A 22,354-nucleotide genomic window follows, 5' to 3' on the forward strand; every position below is an offset into this window, starting at 1 on the left:
CTCTCTGCCCTAAGGATTAGTTAATGCTGTGCAGAGACAAAGAGGACCTGCTTTCATTGAAGAGACAACAAATATACAGTCGGCTTACTGAAGGAGCGTCAAAATTAAGAAGTGGGCCTCATATCTGGACTATAACCTCCAAAATTACATTAACATTATACACGGAACAGAAATATACAGGTGTATGAAAGTGATGGAAAGTTACCAACCTCTGCATTTATATGGCTGAAATAGCAAAGAGAAAGACATGAAATTAAAGTTTTTGGACATCTTTAGGGTAATGAGATCAATAGCACCAATGAGAGAAATCTCAAACGACAGAATTAACGAAAAATTTTACCAGTCTGGAAAAAGAAGCCAAACAAACATAAAATACCCATAACTGCTCAAAATTGCTTGCCTGACTATAATAGCACCAGCCTGGGTCATAAGATGATCCCTTTTTTTTGTTTTTTTTTTTAATTTCATCAATCAGTCCTGATTTCAAAACTGATGTTCTTTCCTACCATATTGCATTTCATTGAATTATTTTTAGTTTTTAAAATATATTTTTGGAGCACCTGGTGGCTCAGTTGGTTAAGCATCTGACTCTTGATTTCGGCTCAGGTCATGTTCTCATGGTTCGTGAGATCAAGCCGTGCATCGGACTCTGTGCTGATGGTGCAGAGTCTGCTTGGGGTTCTCGCTCTCCCTCTCTCTTTGTCCCTCCCCTCTTCTCTCAAAATAAATAAACTTTAAAAAGTTTTTAAAAATACATATTTTCATATCACTAATCTTTTTTTTTTCCACCATGGTTTTGTACCTAGTTTCTTTGTCTAAGTTCCCTTTCAATTTATCATGCATATTACTGCCAGAACCATTTATATAATTATCATTCATTCATTCAACAAAGACTAAGAAACACTGTATGTCAGGTACTTTAGCTGGGTATGTAGTGCTGAAGATAAAACTTTAATAAGACAAATTCCCTGCCCTCAAAGAGTACTTTAGTGAAGGAGGGGGATAAAGATGATGACATTTCAAGCAATATATGCTCTGGGTGATATAAATATGTTTAGGGTACACAAGGAGGAAGCCATTTGCTCTGCCTGGGGAGCCTGAAAACTCTTCACAGGGGAAACTGCAGTATTTCATTTACACCTGAAAGGAAATAAACTTACCAGACAGAGAAGGAATCAAGGAAAATTTCAGGCAGGGAATTAAGAGGAAAGCACCAGATAAGATCTTTTTCTCAAGAAGCTTGTGATTCAGTAGAGGGAGAAGAGCACTGCTATCGTGTTGTCCCTCTACTTAAAACTAGAACTTGATTTCCTCCTCTGCCAGGTCTATATACTCCTGCCCTAATTTCAAAGCCCTTCAGAATCTGGTCATCTTTCTGCTAAAGCACATATCCTCTTCTTTTATCAGACTAGTTTCTTCAGCAGTTCCAAAACACATTTAACGCCCTCCCATTTCCAATTCTCAGATCACTCTCTATTGTAGCATTTTTCTTCCCTTTCCCTCAGTGAGTTATATGATTGTCATTTTTATATCCCACCTCTTTCAAGAGACCTTTGCTTTCCTTCCTCCTGCAGTCTCCTACTTTATTACAAGTATAAATTCTACTTCTCCTTCAATACCCAGTTCAAATGCCACCTATTTCAAAAGATCTTTCCTACTCCTCTCATTCCATCTTTTTTCTTCCTTCTTTTTCCTATGGATGATGAATTGCCATAAGATGGTATTCACTACTTATTTTCACTTTGAGTGACACTGCAGTCATTGTTTATTAAAAATAATTTCCTGAAGTAGAGTCTATTTGTTTTTTGCACACAAAGAGGTATCTGGCACTAGTCGAGCTCAATAAAAGTTACTGAATATTCCATTTACTGAATTATTGCAATACCCCATTAATTTTTTTTAATATATTACGTGCAGAATTATGTACCTACAACTACAGATCATCTGGTGTCTCTCTCCCATCCTACCTGCAGCAAGTAAGAGGGCAAGTCCATATAAAGCATCCAAAAAATATTTGCCTGGTTATTCATCTACCCTTCACCCAACCTACTTAGTTACAATTTATTTGTAATTCTTCAAATCTTTCTTCCCCACTAAAGCATTGGAAAGTGAGAAGTCAAACTGCCTAAAGTCCCTGACCTGCAAGAATCCCTCATCAAATAAGTTATTTATTTTTATTTATTACATCTTATTTAAGTAATCTCAACCCCTCCCCCCCCAACATGAGGCTCAACTTATAATGCTGAGATCAAAAGTTGCATGCTCTTCCAACTGAGACAGTCAAGCACTCCCAAATATGCTGTTTAGTAATGAACTATGACTTGGATTTTATATATCTAAAAAAAAAAAAAAATCATGCACAAAGTAGCCACCTCAGTATTTACTACCTAATTATTGCCTTTGAGGTATAACTAAAAATCACCAACTACTGGCCAAAGTCAAAATAGGTGATATTTGTAGCACTGTAAGTTGGTACCTAAGAAAAGTCTTCCCTTCATGTCATTCTTTTTTGTATTTTTACTTTGTGCATGCTACATAAAACAGGGGAAAAACCATAAATAACAAAATAAGGCAAATTAAGTAAAATTTAGTTTAATCATGCTGTGTAAAACATATTTCCATTTCATTTATCAACTTTAAAAGAAAAGCAAATTTACCTAAAAATATTAAAGCATTCTAATTCTACAGATAGAATTAGAAGTACTGAAGTAATCTAATCCAATCCTTTATCTTTTAGATGAAAGAATTGAAATATGAGGGCCAACCTGAGGTCCCACAGGAGTTAGGGCTGATTTAGGCACAAAAAGATCTTTCAATCACTTCACATTCAACCTCAATTTGCTTCTTCATATAAATTTATTCTTAAACCAATGGTCTCTCCTAAATGTAAATACTGTATTAATGAATACTTGAGGAGATACAGGACATATTTATTATGCAAGACCACAGGCTAACATGAACAATGTAGCAATATTAGCCTATTTCCTTAACTTGTAAACTTTGTATTTAAGATAAACAGAAGAATTGAAAGAAGCAACAGAGTGAATAAAGGATTCTCCAACTTCAGTGATTCTAGGATAAAAACCATAAAAGACAAAAAGAGAAATGACATATATGAAAATTTAATCTGACTTCTTTGCTCCCTCTGCCCCTGCCATCATTCCAATGGCAATAAATAAATCCATCTGTTATGGACTGAAAACTGAATTCCCCCCAAATTCATATATTGAAGCCCCAGTACAGCTGAAGACTATAAGGAATTATGGTTAAAACAGGTCATAAGGGTGGGGCCCTGATCCAGTAGAATTAATGTCCTTATAGGAAGAGATACCAAAGGACTCCTTTCCCCCATCTATGCACGAGAGAACATCATGTGAGCGCAGAGAGTCAGCGCCCTCTCTGAAAGCAAAGAACAGAGTTCTCACTAGAAATCAACCATGCTGGGGGCGCCTGGGTGGCGCAGTCGGTTAAGCGTCCGACTTCAGCCAGGTCACGATCTCACGGTCCGTGAGTTCGAGCCCCGCGTCAGGCTCTGGGCTGATGGCTCAGAGCCTGGAGCCTGTTTCCGATTCTGTGTCTCCCTCTCTCTCTGTCCCTCCCCCGTTCATGCTCTGTCTCTCTCTGTCCCAAAAATAAATAAACGTTGAAAAAAAAAAAAATTTAAAAAAAAAAAATAAAAAAAAAAGAAATCAACCATGCTGGCACCTCAGTCTCAAACATTCAGCCTTCAGAACTGTGAGAATAAATTTCTGTTGTTTATGTGATGCAATCAGTCTGTAGTATTTTGTTATGGTAGCCTGAACAGACTAAGACAACATCTGCCCAAGTTTTAAAAAGTTTATATATTTAAATGAAACAAGTTCCTAGTGCCTACTAGTACTGTGCTAAATGGTAAATGTAGAATAACATCCTAAAAGGTAAAACATGACTATATCAGTCCATAAGGAAATAATGGAAAGATTGAACCATATTTAATATCTCCAAATTAGGCAAAATGCACTTGCCTTCTGGGAAATTAGATACGATTATATCTTATCACAAAACTTCCATTGTAATGTAATTCTGAAAAGGCTGGACCATTAGTTTGACCCAAGATGTGGAATTTCTTGTATTTGGGAGCCCACTTACCATTTTACAAGAATGGTCTTCAGAATATAAGAAATTCCATACATATATTGGGTCAAAGTAATGATCCAGGCATTTCAGAATTCAGAAAAGAATGAAGGTAGAAATATAAATATTTGGAGTCAAAGTAAATAAGTAAACAAAAATTTGGAGTCTACACATTTTCTAGTGCAGGATACATTTTCACGTACACCAGAATACTTATTAGTACAGTCCTGAGACACACAAAGTATTGATAAAAAAAAATATCTGAATTACATTGGAATTCCTCCTAGGAAATAAATACAAACAAACAAACAGTTAACTATGTGTGTATGTATACACGTATATGTATGTATGTAACATGTTTAAAAGATTATGGCACTTACATACATAAAACCCTTAAAACTTTCATACATCCTGACGGAAATGTAAAATGCAAATTTCAAAATATTTGAAATATACATGATATTTATAAGGTTGATGTGTTTAACATATGATTTGCTGAGGCAAATTAACATTAAAAGATAAACAAGGTTACTTAGTGAGAGGTCATTACAACAATCCCCATTTGGGGTTGTAGGCTCTTCAAAGAAAAAGTCATTTTATAATGAAATTGCTTTGCTCTCCTCTGGAACTAGAAAAATAATTTTTCTTTCTCTACTTTTTCCTGGAGGCCTTCCTCCCACAGCTCATCATCATTTTATTTCAATCTGGAATGGTGGTTGCCTGGGCCAGGTGTACAACTGTCTTCTGTACCTTCACAATTCTGTGCTGAATTTTCCATTTCCTGAACCCAAAATATTTATTGTTCTTGGCTACATCCTTCATTTCCCTGAAGCACATGTTCTTTGTCAGTATATCTCAAAAGCATAAAACTAAAAGAAAAAGCAAGTGGCACGGCTGTGTGGAGCATCTCTGGTATGACAGTATTTACGTAAACTTTTAAAAATGCACAATGCAATACTACCTATTGGTTTTGGATTCTATTTTGTCATGTTAAATTATCAAAAGTACACTGTCCTCAAAAGCTCACAAGTTTATATTTTACAGCACAGTAAAAGGGTGGGGGGAAAAGGAAACATTAAGGTTTCAGAGGATGGAAATAGAAGAAAAATAAGTAGATGTCAGGAGAAAGAAACGTAGAAAAATGTATCAATGAGATATGGCTGTAATTAACAAATCACTAAAGTGCGTACACACATTTATAAGTGGCTAAGTTATTTATTATTTTTTATTATTGATGGCGGGAATATATTAAAGATGTCTAAAACAACTTTAAAAACTTTTGAACTGCTATCTGCATAAGCACAAGCTACTAAAGACTTATTTCCCTTCTAATATATCTATCTGCCCCCTGTCAGCTATACAGCAAAGTGTGACTGGCTTATTGCCATATGCATTATTTTGTGTAGGACAATCTCAGGGAAAAATCTCTAAGTGATGTACAAGGGTTTTAAGAATGGTCTCCACAACATTTGTCAATTGATCACAGTGTATTTCTTTATTTGTTTATATGTGTGCCTTACTATACTGTGGGGCACTTGACAGCAATGATCTGATTTTATGCATCTCTATTTTCTTCAATACCAGCACAGAGTCCACCATAGCAGGTACTTGCTGGGCACTCAGTAAAGGTGAACTGACTAAGACAGTCATTTCTGTTTCTTGCACAGGCACAGATTTGATAGTCAAAATTCTAAAGTCACAAGAAAAAAAGGGTATGTGTGTGGGAGAAACATGACTAAGAAAGTAATTTGTGCTTTTACTGTAAGTATAAAAAGTATTCTTTTCATGGAATAACACTGAACAGACTGAGAGTGGAGCTCTAAAAGTTTTAATTTAGAGTGGGAAACGCTATCTTAAATTCACTTGTAATATACATTCTTTCACTTCACTTCTATGAAACCAATGGACAAACGATAAGGATAACAAAAGTAATCATTATTAGGTGCTCTGTTAGTGTTATACACTTGAGATATATCTCTTTTATTCTTCAAACCAGCTCTTTAATAACTATTATTACACACATTTTACAGATTAGAAAAATTGAGGTTCAAAGAAATTACATGACTTGAAGAGTAAAATGAAAGAAAAAGGCAATCAGGATTAAAATTCACGCTTTCAATCTTTTGAAAAACACAGTTATATACCTTACTATATATAAGCAAAAGATATTAATTATATGATTCACACACATTAGATAACGGAAATAGAAGTGTGCCAGGCTGGTTTTGATACTGGATATACCAATAACTCACAAAATTGAACTACAGCTAATATCCCCATTAAATAAACTGAACAACCCAAATTTTCAGTGAGAATCTTGGAAAATCAGATAGGTACAAGAGCCAAGCTAACTTAAAATTACGTATAGCTCCTAAATGTTCACTGGGGTTAAACAGAGTAAGGTCTACTATTCAACGAGATACTCTGCAGTCTAATACAGAGTGTGTATGTGTGTGCACAGGCAGAGAGATGTCTTTGATATCTCTCATCAAAAAACTGAAGGTGCAGAAACATCCAAGGTATAATCCCGCCTTTCCCACTTAAAATAAAGAGGTCGTAAAAGAGGCAGGGTGCATAAAAGGAGAAGCAATAGCTCAACAGTTGAGAAGAATATTCTCTAAAGGGTTAAGAGGGGTTCCCTTTGTGGGGAAAAAGGTTTAGGAAGGGAATGACTTTTATTTTCCACACCATACAGTTCTGTATTATTTATATCCTTTATAGGATACATGAATTTTGATAGTATGAAAATAAAAGAGGCATTACAAATTATCTCCTAGAGGCTTCAAGTGGTTTAGATTTAAAATAAAAACTTTTATTTTATATTTGATATTCATAGTAAACAACGGGACAAGGGAGGCACACTGCTTAAAGGAAATAGGAAAGACAAGTGCAGGAAAATTCCTTTTTAAAATTCTGGGAGATGAAAGTTAGTTAACTCTTTATTTTGTCATTTAAGCCCCACGCTCTAAAAGCTTTCTGCTTTCTGTTTTCTGTATGTTTTCAACATATAGAACCACAGTTTTGTTGTATAGGGGGGAAAAGTTGATTTTTCTAGTTTCAGGTTTTCTACTAGTTAAAAATTTGCTCCTGCAGGATGTAATTATGTGTGTGTGTGTGTGTATGTATGTACAAACCTTGAATTTAATTAAACTACAGTTCTCAGCTTTTTAAAAAGAATTGTGTCTACATTTCTATATTTTTATTTTTAATGTTATTTATTTTGAGAGAGAGAGAGAAAGAGAGAGTGAGCGAGCAGGGGCATGTTCTTCCCTGAGAGACAGAGAGAGAGAGAGAGAGAGAGAGAGAGACAGACAGACACCCAAGCAGGCTCTGTGCTATCTGCACAGAGCTCGATGCAGGACTGGATCTCACAAAAGATAACGACCTGAACTGAAATCAAAAGCCAGACACTTAAACTGAGCCACCCAGGTGCCCCATTGGATTCTATATTTTAAGCCAAATCATTAAACAAAATCTCTTCCACATATAGTCAAACATGTCCATGAAGATCAAAGCCTCATTTTATAATGTTATGAATGATACCTTTGGAGTTGAGCCATACACAATTTATACAGCAGTACCCAAGAACCCTGCCAAGATACACATAAAGAACATAATCAAAGCTTTGTATCTATTAGTGAAAAATTCAAAATAGTATAAATTTTCACCAGTAAGAAATGGTCAGGTAAACTACTGTATATCCACACAATGGAATATTATGAAGCCAGCAAAATAATGCTGTGGATGTCACTGATAAGCAACTGATGATACATAAAGTGAAAAAAGCAGGTTACTACACTGTATTTAACCCCAGTTTTAGTTTAAAAAATGTATATGAGTAGGAAAAATCTAGAAGGACACAACAATATCAAGTTCTTTCAGCATGGTAAGATTAAGTAACTTAAAAAAAACTTGGATACATTTTCTAAGTTTTGTATTACAAATGTGTAATAACTGTAGGAATAAAATGAAACAAAAGAGGTCTTATAGGGTTTGGGTGGATTTTATTTTTTTAAATCATCTGACTTGTGAGAGAAACCTGCTCCCTCCACCCCAACCCGAAGGGGAAGATTTATGCAACATAAGCTACATAATCAGGGGTGGTTTTCACTTTGTATTTTTATCAGGTATCTTTCAAACTGTGCCAACCCTGCGGTTGGTAGTCTGTTGTTAGATTTTGAAGATGAGTTGTTAGTAAAGTGCTGTTATTGATAAAAATACATAATTGAGAGATCAACCAACCCAATTGAGGCTCCCTGAAAGAACACTATTCCAGGAAGAGTATACTGGGGTTTCTTGCCCTGGGTAGATTCACTTCATAAATGGATTAACTCTTGGTTAACTAGAAAATTCTGGAACAACCAATTTCCCAATAATGATGTATTTTTTTAAAAAACAATTTAGTATTTAGTATGCTCTAAAATACCCTTTCTTTGCATTCTACCACTGGCAGCTTTTCACCACCAAAGAGTCCCAAATTCCTGGAAATTGAGTACAGATGAGGTTCTTTCCTCCTATCTTTTACTGGTTCCCACGAAAGCTGCCAGCAGGAGGCAGCAACGACTGGCTGTGGCAACTGCAGAGGCTCTACTCTGCACAGTAGTTAGCTGCTGGCTTCATTCTTCTGTCATTATATAAGCAAGATGACACTGTTCTCTAATCCAGCCAAAGCTGATAAGTACCATCAACCTGTCACTTCCTACATTTCAAATTCTAACATCACAGCATCAAAGAGTTTTTACATTTCGATTTCTTTTGCTGGCAGCAGCCGGTAGCCTCTCATTCTCCCACGGTGTTCTAATGCTGCATTTGCACGCCGGGGTTACTCCCAGACTGAATAGCGGGTCATCCCCTGCTCACTGAGCTCATCTGTGGCCCATGTGCTAGGCAATTTAGATCCAATCAGCCCTTATTTAGCTCAAGAGTAATGAGCAGCATAGTGACACAGACTTAAGCCTGACCCTCAGGACACTGCTCATCAAGCAGTAAAACTGTGACAAAATCATTCATCTTCCACCCGCTGGCAAGAAATAATACTCGCACTCACTGTATTACTTTTCAAGATTAAAAAAAAAAAAAAGTCCTGAATTTTCATGATGTGAGACATTAATTTGCAGAAAGCTGAATTCCCTTAAACCCCCCTGTTGCTATGAGCTCACCAGGGGGAAATAGGCCTTAGGAGACTGAAATGGAATAAAGAAAATTGCTCCAGCTTTCTTTTCATTTTAAATAAGCCTTAAATCTGACAAGAGATATCCTAAAGAGAGAAAAATATATATCTTGTAAGGTAAAGAAGAAACAATTGAAATTAAGAGTTCCAAATGCTAGTTTCACTCCTTATATTTGTTCTCAATTCTGTTAAAATATAAATAAATTTTGAAACTGAGAAATTACTCACCCTTCTCCACAAAGTAGATGGAGAAAGCTTAGGAATTGTTCCTTATGGTCCATATGGTGGCAAAAGTAGTAAATTTGTATCATAAAACAAAAATGTACTCGGACAGTTTCCAAGAAAATACATCTTAAAGAAAATAACTTTAGGGTAATTACCAGAAGATGGTGGGATAGCTGAGAATATTTTGAAACTATAACGAATCTACTTTTTCCACAATTTATAGTGCCATCTGAGGTCTTATTAATCCAAAAATAATTAATGGAATAATTAAGAGATCAGTTTCTTTCCTTCAGTGACACATCACATCATTAAAAAACAGGTCTAGCAGTTTGTTGTACTATACATTTATTGGATGTAAATGCTTAAATTATTGCTTCCTCTGAGGATCTCCCTTTTATAAATGACAGCCGCAACAGCAGTTTATCTCAATGAGTTTTTATAGACTGGGTCCACTTACTGAAATCACAATTGTAGATATTTTTACCCATTCCATAGTTGGAAAAGAATTAACTTTAGCAAATGCATCACAAATGAGAGGTTCCAGTCTTCAATATATTTATTATGACAACATGTCTTTGGTTTAAGAACATAGCACCGTGTGGTGCCATGGAAGTGCACAGTATTAATGTCTTCCTACAAACTCATTGCTGAATTTCATCTAAAGCTTCAAAGATCTGGGTGGTCCAAATACCTATAGTGAACTGTGGGGTTCAGGCAAGGAACCACAGGGACATAAATAAGATTGGGGAAAGTAGCTTTCGCTTCACCCAACATCTTTTGATTTACCATTTGCTAAAGAGAAATGTTCTGGTGCTTGGTACAGAAAATAATCATGGCACTTCTATTCCCTGAACAACTGAGCTGATCTACTTTCAAAATAATGAAATGTTTCCTTTGCAGAGTATATTTCTTTTGTCCTTGCCTTTTGTCCCAACATTTTTCGCCCCAATTTCTGTTTTATAGTGTTATTTTTCCATCTCTACCTTCCCTCTTTTTTCTAATTATGAAAGGTACATTTACTGTTTCATCCCAGAGAAAACAGATTTTTAGTTATTGCAAACCTTGAGAACTATTAATCAGAAAAGAAGTATAAAACTCCATTCACCCACTTCTTGAAAGTAGGAATAATCTTGAGGGGCGGGACCAATATAAAGCTCTATTTATCTCTTACTTTTCTTTAATTTTATAATTATTGGTAATTGGTGTTAAATATTAGACCTGATCTATAACTGGAGATCAAAAACTAGGGGCACAGCAAAAACAAAAAATAGAAGACTGAGGAAAGTGGGGGAAAACTAAGAAGTCACAGAAACTTTGGTACCTTTTCTTTGTGTGCAGCAGTCTGAATCTCACACATACGTGCCTTGTTATGAGTCTATTTTCCTACGTTGTGCTGTGGTCACTCAAGAGGCCCTCTCTTCCAGGAATTTTCCATCCTGGGGTATTGTCTTAAAATATTTTTTTGATTATTTCCTCACTCCATTATTTCAGTTCCCTCTTTAAATACCTTGCTTCTGACCGAATCCAAATACAGATGATATCTACTTTTAGATTTGAGGTGTTCCTGTAGATCCAGACTCAATGGAGAGCTTCTCAAAATTTCAAAAGCAAGCCAAAAGCTCAAAGGCCCAATTACTCCACTTGTTTACACATTTCAGTGGGAGAAGAGTTTGGTGATAACTATTCAATAGTTAAAATAATAAAAGTGGGACAAAAATTTTAGCTAGAATAGACACAAATTTTATTTTTCAATAAGACCCAAACCCTTTTAATTAACTGAGAAGAATGTACTCTTGTCATCTCCCTGGAGGTCCTTTCTGCCCACTGGTGCTTGAGAAGGCAATAATCATGGAGGTGAAATACAGATTATACATTAAACCCATAGCCTGTCTGCACAATTACTGTTGTCTACTTTCAAGTGGATACTGGCAAGAATTATTAGATAAGCAAGTAAAAGTTGGGGACAAGTATAAATCATTATCAAATAATGCTGAATGACTAAAATAGTAAAATATGAAATGGTAAAAAGACGATGGTTTCAATAAACACTTACCTAAGTACCTTTCTATTCTCATGGTCCATCTTTCATGTAATAAATACATGAGTACATGTCATATATGCTGCATTTAACTGCTTTACTAATGTACCCCCAAGTGCCTATAATAATGTCTGCTCCCATAGCAGGCACTCATAAATATTAGTTGAGTTTTTTTAAATAATTTGCTTAATGAATGTGTATCCTCTGTTAAAAATAATTACAGCACAGGTAGAAAGCACTAAAGGATATTAGAGATAAAATGTTAAGGAGGTTCAAAAGGAAGAGAAATTATTCAAGATTAGGGACACATAGACAAGCATACATTTCAAGAGAAGCCTGGGGCACCTGTGTGTCTCAGTTGGTTAAACGTCTGATTTTTTATGTCAGCTCAGGTCATGATCCCAGGATACTGGGGTCAAGCCCCATTGTCAGGTTCTGTGCTGAGCATGGAGCCTGCTTAAGATGCTCTTTCTCTCTCTCTCTGCCCCTCTCCCCTACTCATGCTCTTTCTCTAAAATAGGATAGGAAAGGATAGTAGGAAAGGATGTTGTTCACATAAAAAGAGAAAAAGGTAAATAAAGAAAATAAACATGTACTGAGAGATTATTATGGCCCATGTTCTGAATAGGTATAGCATCTAAGTCAGTGCTGTCCACAGTGTCTTCTGCTTTCCACTACAGTAGGCACTATGTATAGGTATCAAAGACTTGCTTTATACCTAGTGTGATAGAGGAGTTGAATTTTACCTTGTGCAGCAAAAAGAGTAGCAACTCTCAGACACTAACAGGGGTTCCTTTAGAAGCAGAAAAGCACAGGGTTCCTAGGTGGCTCAGCTGGTAGAGCATGTAACTGTTGATCTTGGGGTTGTGAGTCTGAGCACCACATTGGTGTAGAGATTTTCTTTTTTTTTTTAAAGAAACAGAAAAGCACAGTTTGCTACTGTAGAATTGTCCACTACTGCCTGGAATTCTGGCTTCTCCCATATATGATGCCCATGTACGATTCTTTCTGATTCTATCTCTAGTTCTGATCCATTCATTTAGTAATAATTTCTGAAGTTACCTTACCCTTCTATATCCTTCTAAATAAATCATTTGTTTTGTTTTCTTTTCCTGTACTCTGCTACTCCACCTCTATGCCTACTATGACCAGCACTGACCATTTTTGACTTCTGATCTTGACAATTACTTTCATTCCCTGGATTTAACCCTTTTCTTATCATTGTTTATCACCACACTTCGGCTTATTCAGTCCTCAGATCTTTCTCTACTATGTTCTGGCCTGAGCCCTCAACTGGTTCTGATAGGAAAAGACAAAAGTAAGAAAGATTTGGAGAATTCTTGAGAATTAGTAGTTCCATCTGACTAAAATAACCGGGAAATCACAAGAAAAAGTTGCAAATGTGGGAAAGCCAGACTGTGGAAGACTCTGAAGACCATGGTAAGGACTGTGAAATTTTCTGTGGTTATCAGGATGTCAGTCAGTAACAGTGTTAAAACACAGAATGACGTAAATAGACTTGTTCTCTAAAAAGATAAATGTGGAAAAATGAGATGAGCACAAACAACACAAGGAAAAATAAATAGGACTTCATTAAAATTTAAAAAAAAATTATGCTGCAAAGGACAACATCAAGAAAGTGAAAGATAACCCTCAGAATGGGAGAAAATATTTGCAAACCACATATCTGATGAAGGACTTGTCTCTAGAACATATAAAAAATTCTTTACAGTTCACTAACAAAAAGCCCAATTTAAAAATGGGCAAAGGATCCAAATAGATATGTCTCCAAAGAAAACAGAATAGTCAATAGGCACATGATCAATAAGCACATGAAAAACACACAATATCATTAGCCACCAGAAATGCAAATCAAAACTATAATGAGATGTTACCTCTCATCCACTAAGATCACTTGAATCAGAAAGACACTTAGCAACAAGTGCTGATGTGGATGTGGACAGATTTCAAACCTTAAACCCTGTTGGTGGGAATATCAAATGGTATACTAGAAATGGTTCAGTATTTCCATAAAAGGTTAAACAGAGTTACCATATGACCCAGCAATTCTATTCCTAAGTATATACCCAAGAGGAAAACATTTCCACACAAAAGCTAATACATGTGTTCATAGCAATATTATCCATAGAACCCCCAAAGTGGGAACAATCCAATCTCCATCAAGAGATGAATGGATAAATAAATGTGGGTAAAATGGATTATATGGCAATAAAAGGGAATAAAGTACTGATATATGTGGTAATATGGATATACCTTAAAATCATTATTCTAAGTGAAAGAAACTAGTTACAAATGATTACATGTTGGGCGATTCCATTTTTATGAGAGGTCCAGCAAAAGCAAATCTATAGAGACATGAAGTAGATTAGCTGTTGCTAAGGATGGAGGTTGGGTAGGGGAAAATGGAGAGTGACTGCTAATGGGTATAGTGTTTCCTTCTGGGGTGACAAACTGTTCTAAAATTATGATGATGGCTGTATAACTCTATGTAAATATACGATAACCATGATATATAATAACCATTTAACTGTATGGTATGTGAATTATATCTTAATAAAGCTGGCCAGTAAGTGAATTGTATGATAAGTAACTTAATTAAGCAGTTTAAAAAAAAAAAAAAAAAAAAAAAAAAAAAGATGGTCTGAAGACAGAAGGCACTGGAGGCACAGAGAGTAGGAAACCTTAATAATGGTCTAAAAATGGAGGAAATGGTAGTGAGAATAAAAAAGGAATGAAAACATTAAAAAAAATTTCTATCAACTGGGTATACGGAGAAAGGAAGGACATATTTATATATCCCATTTCTACCTTAAGAAATTAGTTTTCTTTTTCTACAGCAGCTCCTTAGCATCTCAGACATATAGAATCACAACTTTTAACAGTTCTAGAATTATTAGGCAATATTCATGTTCCCTACAATCTGGACTTTGTTTTTAAGCAATCTGATTCATTTACACAACCAAATGCATTTACTGAATGGCCACTGTGTTAAAAGTACAATATCAGAATGAGTTAAGAACTATCCAAGGTGTAAGTACGTACATGCGTGCATGTGAATGTGTTTACTGAGGTTGCCAGGCTTAAAGTGTAGTACATAGAAATGATTATGGGTTCTTTTGAAAACAACAGTAATGACAATAAGAGCAACGGCTCACATGTATCGAACACTTTCTGTGCCAAAAACTTCATATTCATTATTGCATTTAATCCTCAAAACACCTAGTAAAAGTATGTGCTATTACCCTCATTGCAGAATGAATAAAGTTGAGATTTGGACACATAAGTTTTCCCTTAAAATATTTTAAAAGAATTATTTTGTACTTATGTAAGGAGAATCCATGTGTATGTAACAGATCTAGTTGCAGACTAAATGACTTAAATATTAATTCCTATGTATGAAAAATTAAGTAATCTATGTTTTAGCAAAACAGAAAAAAAGTTCAGAAAACTGAGTTTATATAACTGCATGAATTTATAAAATGTTGTATGAAAAGCTATAGTGAAAATATTTTGCAAAATTCAAGCCTAGTAAACAGTTAATATTAAGGTAAAATACTAATTCATCATATACATTAAAATCTCAGTTGAAAGATAAATAAAATATTTAATGGAAAAAATCATTAACTTTTTACACACTCTCAAAATATTAAGATTTATACTACTTTCCTTTGAGATGCTTATGCTTTCTCAATAGCAACCAAAACTGGTAGATGGATCACTTTTAGTAAGCAACAAAACTATTTGATTTTTCAAATAAAAACTAGAAATATCCATGAAACACAATCATGTGCTCTCTCCCGAATTATTAGAACAATGCCAAAAACATGCATCAAATCATACATACATAAGCAGTAACCACTCATAATAATAGAAAACCCAAAACAAAAGGAGGAAAAGGCCTGCATGCTGTCAAAAGCATCCTTTCTATTTTTCCTGAAAATTCATATGCATTTTTTGTCATCCAGCAGTCCCTCAGGAGAACATTTCCTCTTGTACTTCTTCCTTCCCTAACTAGACAACCCCAATTCTCTCACAGATTAAAAAAAAAAATTGTTTAGAATAAATGATACCATACTAATAAAAGTTAAAATAACTAGAACTACTGAGCAAGAAAAACATTTGAGGGGAATAATAAACACAGTTCTATGCACGTGCATACACAACTCCCCCCCCCCACCCCGCCCAATCCCAAATGTCAAAATTGATATATAATACACAGATGAACTTCTAGGCTCACTGGAAAAGAAGAAAAAGTGTTTAAATATATATGTATTCTCAAAATGTATTTTGAAGCCAGGAAAACAGAGGCTTAATCTTTTAAGGAGTTGTACTCAGCACATAGAATATCAAAAAGAAACTAACCATGCCTTCTGAATTATTTCGTAGTCTCAAAATTTAACATTTTAGACAAGTTTTCAACTGCCTTTAGACCTCTTCTGCAACCAGGCTCTTGTTTAATACAAAATAGGATGTCAGTTGATCAATATCCATTTGGCTTAAATTCATAAGTCCACAACCTCCCTTAAGTGGTAGAACAAACAGGTACAAAGCCTGAAAATTTATTGTTTCTTTTTAAACTCCAAATGATATTTGCAGATGCCAAAAGGCATTTTGAAATCACTCACCCTTACTTCAGTAAAAATGAAAAAGGGGGATGGGAGGAGGGAGAATCTCATGAGGCCTTGTATGTCAAGTTTTTGCCCAGAGCTAATTTTCATAGCTGTGTTATAAAACCCTGAAAATGGAGGTTTATAATGGAAATGCTGACAAACCCTTAACTATAGCAGCATGAATGGATATAATTAAAGAAAAGCTTTTGGCTACACCTAACTCCACAAATGAAAGCTGCCATTTTTATATTAACCTCAAATAACAGCAAGTGAGAACCAGAAATGGGATTCCAGAAAGGTAATGTGAAATGTTAAAGATGACTGCTAAAAACTGCTTGACATTCGAAGTTTTAAACATGGAGGCATTTAGTTAACATAACCAAGTCAGTATTTTCATAATGCTACTTAATCAGCAATAAAGAATGCTCTGGTGAGCCATCAGCTCCAGTTAGCAGAAAGTGGCATATGAAGTTATTATTTCTTAACAGCCTAGAGGGAGCCGCTTCTCCCTTTAATCAGTGATCTTCGTTCCTTCCTACCTATAATTTCTCTGTCATACAGTTATAAAACTATTACCCAGTTCAACATACACACTCACACATCCTGCACACACATTTATGCAAGGACTGGTACCTTATTCCCACCTGAATTTGAAAACAGAAGAGATTGCTAAGGTAAAGTATTTCATTCTTTTTCTTGTCAGGGATGCAGCCAGGAATAAATATCATCAATCTATGTAACCCGTCTTCCTTATCTAAACCAAAATTCAAAGAATTTAGCTCTGTTCTTCAAAGGGGGGCAGGGAGCCTATGCTTTAGTTTTTATCAACTATCAAAACATTTTTGAACCTTTTAATAATATTAAAAGTAATACTAACATTATAGCATACCTAGGAGGCTCCTATGAAAAGATCCTCAGAGAAGTTCCAGATTTTGGATTAAGAAAGTAGGAACAAACACATCTCTATGATCAAATATCTAAAGGACTTTTTCTTGTGTTTCCCCTCTCTGCCTCCTTTTCTTCTTTCTTTTTAAGTTAACAATCCTGAATGATCTCTGGGGTTCTTTCCCCAAAGATCCGAAACTAAAAGCCTGTCCATCTTCAGGGTATCTGCCTTGGAAGCTCTAAAACTGATGAAATAAAACAAAACCATCCAAGTCACAGTCCCTCTTATTATATACTTTAATCAGTCTCACTGAAGAACTGTGTGCAAATTACAATGCAAGCTTCAGAAAATTAAAAGATGGTAGCACCTACATGATGACAGCTTTAATGAAGACTCCCCACACTACTGCACTTTTCTTTTTTTAATATTTATTTTGAGAGAAAATGTGAGTGGGGGAGGGGCAAAGAGAGAGGGAGGGAGAGAATCTCAACCAGGCTCTGCACTGCCAGCATAGGACCCAATCCTACAAATTGTAAGATCATGACCTGAACCGAAATCAAGAATCAGACACTGAACTGACTGAGCCACCCAGGAGCTGCATGCTCCACTCACTGTTACTCAAACACATTGAGCTCATTCTTCTCTCTGCTAAAAATGCTCTACAATTATGGCAACAGAAGTGATATATGATTACACAGTCACTTACAGCAACTGTTTTTAATCATAGTTGAGCATTATAAAACAAAACTAAAAGTAGGTATGTGTGCAAGGAATTAAATGTTATCAACATAAATATATTTGTGTCTTTTTCATAGGTTAGTCCTACAGATCAATGGCCTTGGTTTAGATGATAGCAGACTACAAACCCAAAGGAGATCTAGTTAAAAGAAATTTCTAATATAAATGTATACTTGCTTTCGCCTTATATAATCAATAATCTTCAACATGCATCCTTGATTCCTACCTTTGTACTTGACTAGTAATGCCCATGATTACCAGAGATGCATTACAGTTTATAAGATACTTGCAAGCAGAATTTTTCCAACATTTTGAAATAGTTTTGGCTTTAATACTAAAGGATTTTTACCAAATTGAATTTAAAGAGCAAAAATTTGTTTTTATTATAAGAAATGAAATTTAGATGGAATAATGTTGATAATAAATTAAAGATAAATTACTGCAAATAGGGGCGTCTGGGTGGCTCAGTCTGTTAGGTGTCTGACTTCAGCTCAGGTCATGTTCTCATGGTTCGTGGTTCGAGTCCCACGTCGGGCTCTGTGCTGACAGCTCAGAGCCTGGGCCTGCTTCAGATTCTGTGTGTCTCTCTCTCTGGCCCTCCCCCACTCACACTCTGTCTCACTCTCTCAAAAATAAACATTAAAAAAAATTTTTAATTACTGCAAATAAAACATGATTTACTTGTCTCCACCCCTCTTTGTGATCATTTTTTCCATCTGATGACTCATTTAAAAAATATATAACTTGTAAAAACATAAAAACAAACTGAACAAAAAGCACTATCCCTTTTTTTAGTAGCAAAAATAACAGCTAAAAGCACTCATAAATATATATGAATAGGTAACACTTTAAGGTTTACAGTTTGCAAATATCATTTAACTGCTTATGATTTATAAATATATATATAATGGTTTGGTTAGTTTCTGTTTAGTTATTTGTAAACTTTAACAACGGTAATGTAAGAAGGTAGCTGTGATTGGTTAGAGTCTGAGTGGTGATACTGAGACCTATTTTAGTAAGTCACAGAAAGTCCATGTTTCCATTTCTTCATCTATAAACAGGCAGGACAAAGTTGGCAAAGAAATAAATGAGTACAGTATTTGTATACTGTATGTCTTTCAAGAATACAACAATTATTCTTGTGTTTCTAATTATCATTCTTAAAGAATAACCAAAAAAGTCCTAGGTAGGAGCTTAAAGACAAAAAGAAGTTAGTGAACAAAAAATAAATAAAGAAGAAATTTCTTACTTTCTTACTTTTATTTACATTTTTAAAGCCTCTCCAACTTTTGAAATTAGTCCCATTCTCCTATTACCAAGTTTCCATTAACATTTTTACAAACTTCAGCATTTAATTTCTTATCTGAGAATGCATATTTTCTAAATATACTCCATATGCTAATCTAAAAATGAGAAAGGAGGCTTTCTCATATACTATTAGGGAGTGTAAAAGTTGGCACAAATTTTTTTTTTGTTTTGTTTTGTTTTGGGGGGGTAGAAAATCTGGTATCATCTATCTACACTTAAATGCGCATAGACCAATTCATTTTTAGAAATTAATCTATTCTTCCACAAATACACAGAGAAGGCACATATAAAGATGTTAAATAAAACTGTTTAAAATAACAAAGTGGTAAACAATATAAATTGACATTATTATGGTATTCGTTAAACAAAGTTTGGTACAACCATATAATGAAACACTAAGTAGCCATTAAAAAGAATTAGATGGGTATCCATCTACTAACATGGAAAGCTGCCAAAGAAATATTAAGTGAAAGGCGAAAGATTTATTCGATCTGAAGAAAAAAAAAAGAAATATTAAGTGAAAAAAGGCAGGTGCAGAACAAAGATCATCTGTTTTGTGTTTTTAGCCTATAAATGAGAAGAAAAAAATCTGGAAGATTCTATGAGAAACGATTTTACTTCTGTGGAGTAAAACGAAAGCAGTATTTAAGTGGATCTGAAAACATTGTTTTATATGGGTGATTGGTGTTATCAACAGAAAAATCTTATTTTAATCTCAGAATAAATTGTCTTACCTGGAAATATTTCATGCAGTTGAGGTTAGAACTCTGCAGCAAAATAATTTAAAGAAGCTTACCTTTTTTTTTAATGGTACAGGGTGGTCAAACTCTCCTTAAGGGCACAAAATGCAAATGTTTCAGTAGAAGCCACCTTAGATTTGAGCTCATGATCTTGTTTAGACTATCTGAAACATTCCTTTGGATAATACTATTCCTTTAGCAAAGGTAAAAAGGGAAGGAGGGGCAAAGAAGCAGTTAGGGGACTGCACCAGAGCTGCTCGGAGTTTAGTTTTATGTGTTAGCACATAAACTTTCTTTTTAAAGAATTACTGTTCAAAGTAACAGTTTGGAAACTACTTATGCCAACATAAAACCAACTCCTCTCTCTCCATTTGGATTTCATGAGTGTATCGAAAGTTTTAATATAGAATCAACATAGGTGATGACATAAAATAAATCGATAAATTAGAGTATTTACTGGAAAACGTACCTGATTCTGGCCAGAACAGCTTGTAGAAAGCTCAACACGATCCTAAGTTCAGATTCTTGACAAGCTCGCAGAAGCATACTGAATCCATCATTAAGCAGTTTTTCATGGGAAGGATGCAAGCAATGGCTAGTCTCAAACACTTCTTGAACACCATCAATATAGATGGAAAGAAGGGTCCAGAGAGTCTGTCTTTGTCCCATTTCATCATTCTTAGATACCAAGAATTCTTTTGCTTTCTCTCGAAAAGCACCTGAAAATTTCTCAGCCAAAACACCAATGTCCAGATTTTTCTGGATATACATCAAGAGGAAGGCCACTTGACCCTTCCAAATGAGAGGAGATGTTATAAAGGAAGGCTTGAGGAAATTCAGGAGGCCTAACACATGACCTGCTACATCTTCCACCTCTGCAACAGCTGCTAAGAGTAGAAAAAGGATGAAAAAGTTCTGAAGACCAACTTCAGTTAGTTCTTCCATTCTTTTTTGATGGAATTTAGAATATATTCTGCAAAACAAAACAAAAAAAAATTACCTTAAAAATTTTTCAAATAACAGCTTTTAAAATAACCTTTTAAAATAACAGCTCAATACTCCTGACAATCTCATTACTGTAAATTTAGCTAATTCTTCATTATAATGTTGCCATTGTCACTTTTTCTACTTTGAAAATACTCACAGAATACTCATACCTTCAAATTTCTCAGTGAAGCAGCAATCATCTATGAGTGAATTAAAAGGATTCAGTGGTCTTCCCCAAAGGACAGTATAAGTTCTTTTCATATAGTACATGGCTTTTCCTGTTATTTTAGTACTCTTAATCACCTTTCTTTTTTAATTTTTATTGACAAATAAGAAAGAATATATATCCCCTTTTTTTTAAAGTTTATTTATTTTGAGAGAGGGTGAGGGAAAGGGGGAGGGAGAGGGGGAGAGAGGGAGGGAGGGGGAGAGAGGGAGGGAGGGAGGGAGAGAGAGAAAATCCCAGGCAGGCTCCATACTATGAATGTACTGCCTGACACGGGCTCAAATCTACGAACCATGAGATCATGACCTGAGCTGAAACCAAGAGATGGACACGTAACTGACTGAGCCACCCAGACACCCCAAATATATACTCCTTTAAGTACAATTTGATGTGCTTTAAAAAAATCTTAATGGGGCAATTTTAAAACAATTTTCCTTAAACTCTTTCTCCCTGTACCCCTCACAAAGACCTGCTCTTGCCAGAATTATACCTAAGACAATTCAACGTGCTGGAAAAATTATTTTTACTTATTGATAAAGTAAAATGGTTAGTGTTTAAATGTGCAAGACTCCCCATTTAAAAATCTCTTGTGTTAATATAATTTACTAGTCGAAGTAAAGGATTACTTCATCAATTAAGGGATTAAGATAGGAATAATAGAACTGTTACTGAATAAATTCCAAATATTTGTTTTAAATAAAAGTTCTGAGTATTATGTCTTCCATAAAATGATTTAAGATTCAAAGATAAACTGGCAAACAGAAAAAAAAAACTACTGTTTGAGCCACATAATTTTTGGAGGTTTAACAAAGAAGTTACCATTAAAAAAAAGTATACACTAAAAAAATTCTACTGTATCACCATCATCTTGCAAGTCATATATGGGAATCAAACAGGAATTTCATTTAGTGGTTCCTGACAAATCCCTACCTAGAACATGAAGGAATTCTTACTCTGCAAGAGCTCCCATTATATAAGCTGAGCAAGTGGTGGGGGGCAGTATATTTTACAAAGAGGGCTAGAAAAAGGGCTAACAGATAAAGAAAGTAGATCAAGGGAAGACAATAAAAATTCATATCTATTTAACAAGCAAAATTCTCAAAAACAAAAACCAGATAAATATGACCGAAAGTTTATTTTACCACACCAGAAATGAAAACTGGGCATTCTTCTCAAATGAGAACATTTGAGTTATTTGGTTCTACCTTCTGGTTAGTTTTCATTCAAGGAAGCAGGACTAATGGGACTGCTGAATTCAAAGAATGCAGAGTTTTACAGACTGACTCTATTAC

At 35.0% G+C, this 22,354-nt stretch overlaps 1 protein-coding gene across 4 annotated transcripts in view; it reads right to left on the reverse strand.

The window, feature by feature from the left end:
- Positions 1 to 22,354, reverse strand: part of MMS22L (MMS22 like, DNA repair protein) — a 126,597-nt gene that overhangs the window by 62,622 nt on the left and 41,621 nt on the right. For all 4 annotated transcript variants that reach the window (XM_078447137.2, XM_078447138.2, XM_078447139.2 and 1 more), the window contains one exon: positions 20,319 to 20,822. In XM_078447137.2, coding sequence (XP_078303263.2) covers positions 20,319 to 20,822 — 504 coding nt within the window. The remainder of the gene's footprint in view (positions 1 to 20,318; positions 20,823 to 22,354) is intronic.

This window comes from Panthera onca, chromosome B2, assembly GCF_046562875.1.
Source record: "Panthera onca isolate mPanOnc1 chromosome B2, mPanOnc1 haplotype 2, whole genome shotgun sequence".
Lineage (NCBI taxonomy): Eukaryota > Metazoa > Chordata > Mammalia > Carnivora > Felidae > Panthera > Panthera onca.